This window comes from Rhopalosiphum maidis, chromosome 1 (genome assembly GCF_003676215.2).
Source record: "Rhopalosiphum maidis isolate BTI-1 chromosome 1, ASM367621v3, whole genome shotgun sequence".
NCBI classification, from domain to species: Eukaryota; Metazoa; Arthropoda; class Insecta; order Hemiptera; family Aphididae; genus Rhopalosiphum; species Rhopalosiphum maidis.
In genome coordinates, this window is record NC_040877.1 from 29855202 (window position 1) to 29868837 (window position 13636).

The 13636-nt window shown below is 27.5% G+C and overlaps 1 protein-coding gene across 1 annotated transcript; it reads right to left on the bottom strand.

Annotated features, from left to right (window-relative positions):
* Positions 1–1444: 1444 nt before the first annotated feature.
* On the bottom strand, positions 1445–13363 carry LOC113548702 (vitellogenin receptor). Its single transcript, XM_026949719.1, has 29 exons — positions 13285–13363; positions 12792–12917; positions 12569–12699; positions 12371–12508; positions 12173–12281; positions 11953–12108; positions 10760–10879; positions 10564–10686; positions 10262–10477; positions 9897–10068; positions 9612–9817; positions 9283–9476; positions 8939–9224; positions 8622–8883; positions 8325–8524; positions 8086–8235; positions 7899–8026; positions 7495–7825; positions 7198–7419; positions 6590–7129; positions 6200–6442; positions 5918–6070; positions 5239–5470; positions 4932–5172; positions 4651–4834; positions 3757–3869; positions 3518–3681; positions 3324–3423; positions 1445–1600 (listed from the first exon to the last, which is right to left on the bottom strand). The coding sequence occupies exons 1-29, from the start codon at positions 13361–13363 to the stop codon at positions 1445–1447; spliced, it is 5475 nt and encodes a 1824-aa protein (XP_026805520.1).
* Positions 13364–13636: the final 273 nt, after the last annotated feature.

The window sequence follows — 13636 nt, forward strand, 5'->3', positions numbered from 1 at the left end:
TTTATTACGAAATATTAATTAATATAAAATTGTTTCCTTAATGTATACATTAAAAATAGGTGTTATGCAAAATACGAGTTGCAATGTATTAAAAAAAAAGGTTCTTTACTAAAATTAAAATGCTGTTTCCCAATGATTTCTATTCAAAGTACTTTAATTTTCAAATTCCACATTATAAAATTACCTTATATTAGAATAGGAAATTCGTGTTACAACATATGCCCTATAATATCATGATAAATTAAGCGTGTTTTCATATTTTTCAAAATCAATTATATTTTAAAATCATTCTATGATATGAATACACCATAAATTAAGTAGTTAAAATTAGAAGACCGAAGCTGTAATGCTCACCAAAAGGTTGGCGCACAACCCTCCTTGGTTACGCATCGGTGGCGTCCCAATCGCCATCAGTAGCCACATCCACTACTTGGGCGTCATCCTCAACACCAGGCTGTACTTCGGGAAGCACGTTGAGATGGTGGCTAAAAAGGCATCCGCGTCAGCCATGGCTCTGGTAAGGCTCATACCTAACATCTGCAGCTCTAGCCAGATGAAGAGGAAGCTGATAAGCTTATTGGTAGAGAGCCAGCTCTTCTACGCCGCTTCCATCTGGCCCCCTCAGTCGATGCCACGGCCAAATTCAGGACGAACCTTAAGAGGCCTCGGAGAGTGGCCGCTCTGAGGACGATAAGGACGTACAGAACGGTCTCGAAGTAGCGTCATTTTAACCTCGCAGGATATACATTTGCGTAATTAAAATCCAATATTGTAGTAATTTGGCCCACTTTATAAATTGTTCTGCTTGAAAACTTGATAGTAGTTCGTGCTTAAAGTGGCCTGATATATATGCCATGCGTATTAAAAAAAAATTGAAATGACGTCACTGGAGTAACATATTATAAAAAATTAACATAATACTATATCGGCTATATCCTATGTAGGTACAAAATACGAATAAGTACATCTAAAATATATATTTAATTTTATATTTTCATTTCACACGTTTCTTAAAAAAAAAAAATTGGACTAAGTATTAACTCTAGGTATATCGATACAACCACACTAATTTAATGTAATTTGTATTAATTATATATACTGGGTAACTTTGAATTAAACAAAATAAAATATAAGGAACTATTATAAAAGTGTTAAAAAACTAAAATAATTAGACATTTAAATGTATGGAATTACTAATTTCAAAAATAATTTGTACCTATGTGCATATGCCATGTATATTATTATACTATATACTTGTATAAATTGTTAAAATTCTGTTTAAGTTTTCGTAGTTTTAATTATAATTCAAATTATATTTATCGTGTACCTAAATATTACAGCAGTGGATATTACAAGAATAAGATAAAATTGTATTTATAAAAATAAAAATAACAAATAATGAAATAAGTATTCATCCTTAATAAACTTTTTAATTGTATTTTTCTTATAAAACCATAATAAGTTTTTTTTTCTCGTTTTCATCGTACTCGGTAAACGACGAATCACGTCTAGATTCTGAGCCATTGGCATTAACGTATTGTGCACTATCATAATTCAAGACGATTTCACTACCACAAGCATGATCTTTTATTAACCCGTCCTAAAATAAAGAATAATTAAATACAGTTTTCTTTTTAAATAATAAATCATCAATTCATTATTAATAGTTTTTCATCTCAAAAACATTAAAAATATTATAACCTAACCTAACTTTTTAGTATACATACACAAACTAATTAAAAAAATTACTTAAGTTATATATTGTGAACATTTTATAAAATGTGTTACAGTAAAATTATTATAATCATAGAAAACACAGTTTATACATAATATAGAGTTAATTAAATCTTTAATTTACAAGACGGTCTAGTGATCTATTTATTATCGTAGGATGTTTGTTTCACACTCTTTTATCCAACATTATAAAAATCAATCTAATGAGATGAAAAAATAATATGTATATTATTTTTTTTAATAATTTATATATTATATAATATATTGTTCAAAGTTAGTTACATTTTGCTCTAGGAAAATAGTTTATACATCTGATTGAGATTTTAGATGTAAATTTAGATGTATTTAAGTAATATTCACAAGAAGTATTAAAATTTTAATTATACATTAATTGGACTAACAACGTGCAATCCTAAATGTATTGATACTATATAATTATACATACAACTACTATAAATTCAGATTTAACAAATGTTTGCTCAAAGTTCCCCTATGAGAGAATTTTTCTATTCTTAATTCATATATTTTTCAACTTTCTCTTTGATATATTTAATTCACTTATTGTTACCTATTTAAATGAATACACCATTTAACATGAAAGTTTCAAATAAAAAATGTTTGGAATTATTTCTAAAGCTTAAAATATTTTTTATGTAGTCTAATCCAGCGATTTCCAACCCATGGGCCGCGGTATGAAACTGGACCATGGACCATATAATATTAACATTACTAATGTATACATTTAAAATAATATTATTATATATTTTTATTATTTTTCCCGGAAAAGATAAGAATAGGTCAATCAGTTGTAGGTCGCACATTAGACCTGTGCCTTAAATAATATTATATACAGAGTATAAAGTATAGCAGATAGATTCGACCAAAAAAATCAAATCGTGCTACTTAAACGTATGACAAAAATTGTTAATATTATATGATGAGTCAATAGTTTAAGAAATATACTCATGTCAGCAAATTCTCAAAAATCATGTTTTTAAAAGAGTTATTACGTTCCAAATTAATTTAATCAAAAAATATTGATATTTTAAAATAATTCTAAAAAATAAATTACTTGACTTAGATAAATATTTTTACCATCAAAATTGTTCTTATATTATATTGTTCTCTATTAAAAATCGACTACTTTAAATTTATCCAAAAAAATTTAAATCAATTTTTTTTATTTTCAGTACTAAAAAATAAACATAAAAAAATTAAATTATACACGTAACGCTAGGGTCTCTTAATGATAAATAAAAAAAACTTAAAATATTAATTAGAGCAAAAGTTATTCCAAAAGTCATTTCTATCTGTTAGACACCCTGTACACTCTGTATACATAGGTGGCTATTAGTGCTATCATTAGTGGGCCTCAAAGATTTTTTTTACAAAATTGATGGTCCGCACAACTAAAAATGTAGGGAATCGCTTGTCTAATCTAATTGATTTTATATATTATTAAATTAATATTTCAATTACACATTTTACTTTCAAATTTTATCATGAATTTTGACCGAAATTACTCTACAACACCCGCATTAAATTTCAATCAATAATTTTAAATATAAATAAAAGTTTATGATAATTACTTCATTCATAGGGTTCTCATAAACATTATATCTTGAGTTTAATTCATCTTCTTTGTGATCAATTACTTGAATGACATTTGTTAAAGGCTGATGAAATAATCTATAAAAATATAACAAGTTATTATAAATTAATATGACATAGATATTAAAGTAGTAAAATATAACTTTTTTACCAAATAAATTAAAAATTTTACCTAGACACTAGATCATTTAAAGATTTATTTTTTGAATAGAATAGGAAATAATATAACATCGCTAATAATAAAGTTACGATTAAAAATAAAGAAATATAGATTGAAATCATATTTTGTTTGTAATTTAAGTCTTTAAAGACAGGCAATTTTCTTTGACCAGCATCCTGGAAAATGTAAATGAAAAAAAAAATGATGTAATAGTATTTATATATTGCACAAATATTTAAATATAGTGTTACATCGCAAGTGTTGCCTGGTTCGACTTGGGATCCATCTCCGCAAACACACATTGGTCCTTTTGATCCAGAAGTACAAATAAAATCGCAATGGATATCATTACAAACATTTGATCCTAAAAAAATTAGAAATTTTATTGTTCATATGTGGCTATATTGTGATTGATAAAATTGTTTGAATTATGAAGCTTATGGATTTGTATTTATTGTTGGCGTAGATTTAATATTATTAGATAATACATTAGAATATTTAAAGCCCCTTTAAATTTATTTCTCGTTGAAAATTAAAGTAAATACAATATAGTAATAAATAATTATTATTTATTAATATAATATTTAATATGACACATAGGTTTAACATATTATATAAAAAATAATAAAATAAATCCTGAAATTAATGAAAAAAAGCTAGGTAATAATATAAAAAGTTATTTTTCTTGGACAAGTGTTGGAACCCGCAATATACCTCACAATTGATAGGATACAAGTGATCAAAGCGAAAAGGTAACAATTTACTACTTAGTCGAGGCGTTGTTTTTAATATGAGTGCTATATGGCCGGATATGTCGTAAATTCGTAATAGTGCGGTGAATTCAGGCCCGGATAGGGCCGGCGAGTTACCAAGTTGAACTCGGTGGACATTTAAAATTTGAGTCGGAATTAATGTCTGTTTTATTTGAAAAATGAGCCGGTTAAAAACCTACAACTCGGTGGGCCGATGCTTTGCCTATCCAACGCTGGGTGAATTTTATATTTTCTATAAGTTTTATTTAACATACTTAATATAAATAAATATTTAAGCACAATTTTTCACTCCCGAAACACCATTTTTTTTTAGTACAAATATTGTGTTACCTTAACTCAGTTTTGGAAAAATAGTTAATAATATCATTATACCATTTATTTGTTTGGCCTGTTGACTTATCATGAATATTTCGATGGTAGCAAACACTTGAACAGGAACTGATTCACAATGGACATTTTCAGTACCGAAAACTTTACACTTAAATATAGAGAACCCGGTTTCGTGGTTAGTCCAGAACAGTTTGTCTTCGTATAATGATATTTTCTCAGGCAAATGCTAATTTAAAAATTGTTTCAATTTATAGGACTCTTAAGTAACAGTGTACAAAAGTAGCTCAATAATTATGGCGCGTTCTGTGTATTAACTTTCTTACTTCTATCGCATTCACCAATACAGTAATTTTAGTTCCGTCATAATTAGCTCTCTCGATTGTTGAATTAACTTGATCGACCCAATATACCATATGTTTAATTGGATCTAAAGCTAAATCAGTAACATACTGTAACCCTTGATGGATTATCGTTTTTACATTGTATCCACTGCAATCGGATTGCCTAATTATAGTTGTAGGTGTATTCAATATAGCCCATATGGTTTCCGACCAAAACATTAATCTATAAATTTTAATTAATTAAAAAAATTTGTATTATATTTGATTTACAATAAAAAAAACAAGTTACCCAGAATGTGGATCAATTTCAAAAGCCATAATTGTTGTATGAACATTCGCACTGTATATTGTGGCACAACGTTTAGCATTTAAGTTACATACAACAATATCTCTAAAGTCTTGTACAAAATAAACGTTTTCTGTTAGCCAATCGATACGAACTAAAGTAGGCTGTAACAACTCTGTCATGTAAACTTTATGTTGTTGTTGCATATCCATACTAATAAGAATGCCAGCTTGTTCTAAAAATAATTAAAAAGTAGTTCTATTTTAATTCATGCTTTATAGTTAAAACAAAAAATTATTAATTTCAAAATTTTTCTTTAATATGATATGTTAGTTTATTAAGAATTTTAATTTCTTTTCATTATAATATACAAAAATAAAATCGATAACAAAATTAAACATATTTAAAATTAATTAATATTATTTTTCCTCCTACTTTGTTGTTTCTTTTTTTTAATCCTATAGCCTTATTTATTTAGATTTTATCCAATAAATTTAAACAATCACTTCACTGTATGATTATTTTAACAGAGTAAAAAAATAGAAACGCATTTCCTTGTTTTTTAAGAATAAAATGTAATTATTAATCCTTTTTGAAATAATTAGGGTTTGCTATTGAAAAAGCAACTAGTTAGGTATCCTAGATAATTAAAATTTAATGCTGAAAAAATATTTTTAATTACTCGATGTCCAATAAATAAGATTTCTTCTAATATCGATATCAAGGCTTGATACTATAATTCCTGGCATCGAAAAAAGTAATTTTGATTCTTTAAAATCTCCAGAAGTACTTCTTATTTCATCGACATTTGAATAAACTAAATCCATTGTGGGTCCTAAAAAATCAATTAAAAAATAACATTATTTAACATCTAACTATCTATATATTTATTTAATCTTCAAGAAGATAATAGGCCCCATTGAATTATATTTTATTATTTACCAAAATAGAACAAAATACTTACCAAATGCTTTACAGGAACTTTTATCTGCACGCAAAACATAATCGGAATTTAAACAACTACAGCTATAGGAACCATCCAAATTTATACAATATTGGGTACATAAATTGTCGTTTTCACATTCATCAATATCTTTGCAAGTTGTACCATCTCGTCCAATTTTATAACCATGATAACAGGTACATTTCCCACCTTTTGGAGTTTCTTGACAAGTATGACTACAATCCATGTGCTTACAAGATAAACCTTTTATTAAATAACAAAAAAAATATAAATCATAATTCATAACAGTAGTCATTGAAAAAGCTTAATACGTAATAATTAATAATTATTACTTTATACGTTATTTACTTAATATAGAAGCATAAATAGTATAACAAATATATGTATTACCACAGAGATCTCCTTCGTCAGTACCATCTTTACAATTAATTTTCTTATTACAAGCTTGATCTAAAGGAATGCATTCTTGGTTTTGACATAAATATCCATCACAATCTTTTGCTAAAACCGCTGAATTCGATAAATGTTCAGAAATTATATCACAAGCCTTTTGACTTTCGTCTGATCCATCGCCACAATCATCATGTTTATCACATAACCAATCTTTTGAAATACAACGTTTATTGTGACAATCGAAAAAATTGGATTTTTGGCATCCACAATTCAATTCATCCTCTAAATTTGTACACTCCGACGTTCCGTTACATCTAGCCTTGATCGGTATACAATGACCTTGAGTGTTTTCACATTCAAATTCTGTTTTTTCATTGCATTTTTTTATTAATCTTTTTTTCGTGTATTCGTGCTTTGACGGACAACCATTTTCATCGGAACTATCACCACAGTCATCATAACCATTACAAGTGAATTTATGAGATATACATCGACCATTGGTGCAAGAAAATTGATTATCTTTACATTTTTTTATATCTAAAAATATTTATTATGTAATTATTTGAATAGATTTTTATATTATTTTTTAATAAAAAAAAGCTTACCACATGAATTGTGTTCATCCGAACCATCAAAACAATCAACCTCGCCATCACACACCCATGTTAAAGGAATACAATGACCAGAATTACATCTAAATTCTGTAATATTATTACAACTATTTTTCAGGCAATTTAATTCGTCTTGACCATTCGCACAGTCCAGATTATCGTCGCATAAAAATTGGCGCAGAATACATTCACCAGTTGTACATTGATATTCTGTAGCTAAATATATTAATAAATGTGTTGTTTTATTATTAGGAATTATTTTTTCACTAAATTACAGGCAAAGTATATTACTTAAATCACAAATATGCTGGGGTATACAATCTGTTTCATCAGAACCATCACTACAGTCTTTAACACTATCACACATATGTTTTTTATCCAAACACTTTGTTTTATCATGACATAAAAATTGAGATTTTGGACATAAGTTTGGCGTGTAATGCAAACATTTAACAGGATCTTCGTCATCACCACGAGGACAATCTTTTTTTAAATCACATCGGGAATGAGATGAAATACATTCACCAGTATAACAACGATATTCATCAGATTTACACTCTCCTAATAATGTACAATTTAGGCTATTGTTTGATAAAACCAAACCCGGTGGACAACCACAAACCTTTTTTTTACCATAAAATTAAAATTTTTAAACATCATTAAAATTATAATTGTTTTAAAAAGTAAAATTGTACCTTTCCTTTCCCAGATAAAAGGCACACATGACTACAACCACCATTATCTTGTTGACACGGGTGTTGAATATTTTTGTCAATCCCATTTGCCACGGTTAAACATAAATTTGAATCACTTTTCCAATTCTCTATTACATAAATAAAATCATAACATTTTAAGCTAATAAACCAATTTAAAATAAATTACCTATATTAAGTGCTCTAGATACTCGATCTTCATCAAAGTTATTAATCCAATTTAAAATTGTCGAACCTTGAGATACCCAAACAATTTCATTACCAATTGAAACAATATCTTTTACAAATCCTGATTTTTTTATAATTTTTCTATCCGTTCCTAACAAAAAAAATATATTTAATAATTTAACATTGTTAATTGTTAACAGTTTAATAACTCGTATGGATTATAATTTATATTATAATCACCATCTTCGCTGACACTATCTATTATGCCATTTTTATAGTCAGTAAAATACAACAGTCTTGTAATCATATCAAAATGTAAAATAATTTCATCTCCAGTCAATCCATATTCCACCATATGAACTAAAGATTGAATACTTCCATCCATGTCAATTCGATCGATATGTATATGGGAATCTTCCTTCATGGCTACAAACATAAAGCTATAAGGATAGAAATAAAAATGTTTAATACAGTTAAACTACAAACATAATACATAATAATACGAAAACATTATTAATATTGAGCAGTTATACTTACCTTTTATCTGGAACTAAAGTAACTGCAAATGGAATATGACCTTCAATTTCTTTGAAGATCGTAGTGTGTGTTTTTGTAGAGAGACTTAACACATCTAATGTTCTTCTAGTCCTATCACACCAATACAAATTGTTTCCATAGTTGTCAAATTCAAGAGAATTAATGGAACTAATTTCTGGTACAAATAAATCTGATAATTTCATCTTAACAAGATCGAAAGTGAATAATTTTTTAGATCTTGAGTCATAAATGATGATGTTGCCTTGTAATAATAAAAAATTAATTTTGACTCTTTAAAATGTGTATTGGTAACATACCAGATAATGAATTATAAGTCACTGCGGATATGCTAGATACATAATTATTCAATGATATTTTCTTAACTTTTTGGTGGCCTAAATGTTCTTGCTCGATTTCTATAATACTTGATGGTGTACCTACAATAAGCGTAGGAGGTATGGCCTCAGCTAAGCAAAATATTCCATCAGGCGATAATGTTTTATCGTCGGGACAAGCACACGCGTATCCTTTAGAATTGGTGTCTGTCTTAGGTGCTAATAAGCATATGTCACTACATTTTGCTTGCTCGCAAGGATTTGGCATCTGAAAATTAATATCCGTATGGAGAACTAATAATTTTATATTTAAAATCATACAATACTTGAGACTCGAATAGCGAAGAATGGGAAATTTGCATACCATACACTCTGCTTTTATTTTCACGAACCAATGACTTACTATCTTTACCTGTAAACTTGTTACATACTTTTATTTCTTTGCCCGTCCAATCACTCCAGTACAATTTATCCTCGAAAACAGTCACCGAAAATGGATGATCTACATATTCTGTTACGACTACCTAGGATAATATAATCATTAACGATATATAATAATAACTAAATAAGAACGTATCTATTTAAATGATATTAATCAAGATATTATTGGTAAACGTAGAAACGTGTATAGTATATAATATTTATATTTATTAACTTACCTTTCGATCAGTCGCGTCTAAATTAATGGATTCAATTAGTTGCATCTTAGCATCCACCCAATAAATTCTTTTCCCGATATAATCAACATGAACACCATTTGGCCAGTGTATATCTTTTGTAACGAACGGTTGTGGTAAAGACCCGTCCATGCCAGACCGGCCAATCATTGGATTGTCACCCCAATCTGTCCAGTACATGAGACTAAAAAAATTGTATATATTAATAATTTATAATTATAAAATCAATTATATTTTTAATTCAATACAACACAATATTATACCTATCCAGAGGTGAAACAGTTACTGCTCTTGGTTTGTCTATGTTCTTATTATGGAGAACTGTACACACCGAACCATCATTTTTGCACACTCCAATATGTTTCATTTTTGCATCGGTGAAGTACAAATTATGTGTAATAATATCAATAGCAAGATTCTCAGGTGACCCAAGACCTGAAAACATACCACATAGTTATAGATCACAGGTAAATATTAATCAATATCATAGTATTTAATTAATATATAAATAAATATTTCATATTTGTATTGCCAATTTTTATTTAACTAATAAACTGTAGTAAAACTATTTAATAAAAAACATTTCATGGTTAATTTTAAAATTTGTGTTGTTTTTTAACATATTTACCAGAATCGACAATAATTTCGGGTTTAGTCCCAGTCGTGTTTCCTCTAACTATAGCTTCCATTCCTTCCAAAAAAAGTGTCCAGTATACAGTAAATTTGTCTGCAGCTAATCCGGTGGCATGTTGCAAATCATCAAACAAAGTATAACTTTTAAGTGACACCAAGTTTAAAACTTTTATTTGCCGTAATGATGAATATATTAAAACCGGATCTTCGCCTATACATAATTAAAGTAATAATTAAATTTTACAAAATCAATAAACTAACTATTCTATACTTAAATCAATTGTTTAACAACTTTACCTTTTACTTTACACTTGTGATTATCGACTAGTTCATAATCTGGATCACAGGTACACGTATATGAACCTTCCGAATTTATACACGTTTGGTCACAAATGCCATATTGATCACATTCATTGATATCTATTAGTTAGGTACATGTCAAATATAGTTTAAATAAAGTTACTTTATTCAATATTAACAATTTTTGTTTTACCAGAACATTTATTGTTTAAATAATGCATTCCTTTTGGGCACACACACATGACACCATGTGGTTTTCTTAAACATTCAAATGCATCAGAGCAATTGATCGAGTTACATTCAATTATGAAACCTAAAATATTAATAAATAATAATCGATGTAAATAATATAAGTATATTAACTCCATGGATTGTCAAAATTATAAGCTTTAATGCTCTCGTTGACATTGATTTTATGGCCTATGATATTATAAATATATATTATATATTTTTTTAAATATATTAGTTTACGTCATGTGTCTTAAAAATTAATAAAAACTGTTACTTAAAAAGTATAAAATTTGCAGTGTACAAGGAAAAAAATAAACAACTGCAATCAATGCATTATTTGTTCTATCTTTCTGGCTTACATACAAATATACAATAGAACAAATTTACGTTTAGCATCTTGTATTGTTAGCTTTATTATTAGAGTGATTTGTTTTATCATTAAGCTTCAAACTTAAAGTTAAAAACATTATCTGTTTATACGTAAAATGAATTACGATATTTTAAGTTTAAAGCAAGAAATTAGTATTTTTAAACTGTATCATTTAATATATTCATATATTCGCAAATACATTTAAATATCGTAAGAAATCCAACGGAACAACACATATAATGTACTTAACTTTAAATTTTATAATTGGCGAATTCACTTTAATACTAAATCTAACAACGCACAATTGGTTTTAATGAACGCAAGTTCTCTATGATGCGTGTGGCAGTGTGAGTTATAACTTAGAAAGAGAAAAACAAATAGAGCACTAAGTACTGACATCGTCTTCAAGATGCTAACCGTTGTACTATCGTTGATACGAATTGTACTTTCTGAATAATCTATTTAACTTTTTTGTGTTAAATATTACAGTAATTCAGCTATTATAAATTAGAATATTATCTAGTACAAGTATAGATTTTTTTATATAAATTTTAATTCTAAATCGAGTTATAAACATTTTAAAATTGTAAATTATCTATACATTTTTCTTTTAAAAAACACAAATAATGTTGATACAATGCATGTTTACAAATGTACACCAAATAGACAAGAAGTCTATGCCACGTAAAATTATATTTCTAATAAATATATTATATATTATATAAATTTTATAAAAAAAAAGTCTCCTAAATTTTACTCATTCTCCATTGAGTTGAAATAAATACCAGTTTTATTATTGCAAAGGCCACCTTCGTCCGATGCATCAAAACAGTCATTCTGATGATCACAAACATTTTTAACATCGATACATTTTTTATGATCGTGACATAAAAATTTTCGTTCTTCAATTAAACATTTTTCTGGTTCAATCAGTTGAATATCTAAAATAAAAAAAAAGTACAATTGAATAATAAAAATAATTATTCAGATTATAACATTTAATACCACAATGAGTTTCATCTGAACCGTCTTCGCAATCGTCTTTTCCATCACATCTCCACAACTTGGAAATACAATTGAAATTATTGCACAGATAACCTTTGGTACATGATACCTATGATATACAAAATTATGGAATATGAATAAAATAACACGTTGAAGACCTCGTGTGAAAATACACCTAAAAAAATAAAACATCAATACCTTTTGTCTACATTTTTCCATATCTTCATCGCTACCATCATGACAATCAATGAATTTGTCACAATGCCAAGATTTTGGAATGCAAGTACCATCGGAACATCTGAATCGCCCTTCCAGACATGATTGCGTCAGAGATGTCTATAAAATAATGTAATGAAATTTACAATAATTTTTCTAAACTTTGGATTCAATACATACATCATGACAATGACTTTCGTCAGACTTGTCGGAGCACTCGTGTGATTTATCACACAAAAACTGAATAGGTAAGCATTTGCTGTTATCGTCGCATTTAAAAAAATCGGGCGCCAAACAATTTTTCATTAAATCTAAATGTAGAAGTTATAATTTAAATAAGTTTGTAATAATGTTTTTTTATATTAATTCAATACTGCAGAATATAGACACTTTTCTAACTTACCACAATCAACTTCATCAGCGCCATTGTCGCTACAGTCCTTGATGCCATCACAAAGTCTTGTTTTATTTATACAAGTACCATTTCCACAGTTGAATTCGTATTTGCTACAATCTTTATCTGAAAAAACTAATATATAGGTACACAAAATTATCAATAAGGTAATATCAATCAGAGAATTGAATTTAAAATTTAATAATTAATAACAGTGGTGGTTCTGACTATATATGGGTCAAGGTGATCAAATATTTAAATATATAATATATTATAATGTATTTATATTATATTTTTACAGTTCACGATATAATTTAAAGAAATAGGTAAGTTTTACCTTATACCTAAATGGCTATATATACATACTTTAATGTAAGAACCTAATTTTAAATCGTAATATTTAACATAGCTATAACTTGTTCGAAGACACATGCTGTATATATATTTTAAATGATGAAACAACAATTTGATATACGTTTTACACAAAGTTATTACTTACTACCAATAAATTCTGAAAATGTGCAGCAGATGATTAATGAGAATATCAAAAAAAATATTGACATTGTAGAATTCTCCCACATTGTTTTCCATACAACCTAAAGCAATAATTTAAAATTATTTATTTAAATTATGTGTAGGTACAGCGTATAATTAATAATAAGTAATACCCAACATAATAATTATTAGGAATGGATCCAACTTCAATTTTTATAAACTCAAACTAGAATTTTAATTCAAACTTGGTTTGAATAAACTTGGTTTTATTCTCAATCTGTTGGAGATCGAATATTAACTCAAATCCATTTTTAGTCAAACTTTTTGAACATTACATCGTATTTATTAATCTATTTTAA

What these genes read in the sequence shown, in the direction of transcription:
- LOC113548702 (XM_026949719.1), bottom strand. Translation starts at nt 13,363, where the DNA reads ATGTGGGAGAATTCTACAATGTCAATATTTTTTTTGATATTCTCATTA. An exon ending in CGCTGATGAAGTTGATTGTG is followed by an intron (nt 12,700 to 12,791) that starts GTAAGTTAGAAA and finishes TTCTACATTTAG; the next exon opens with ATTTAATGAAAAATTGTTTG. An exon ending in TGACGAAGGAGATCTCTGTG is followed by an intron (nt 6,443 to 6,589) that starts GTAATACATATA and finishes ATTTAATAAAAG; the next exon opens with GTTTATCTTGTAAGCACATG.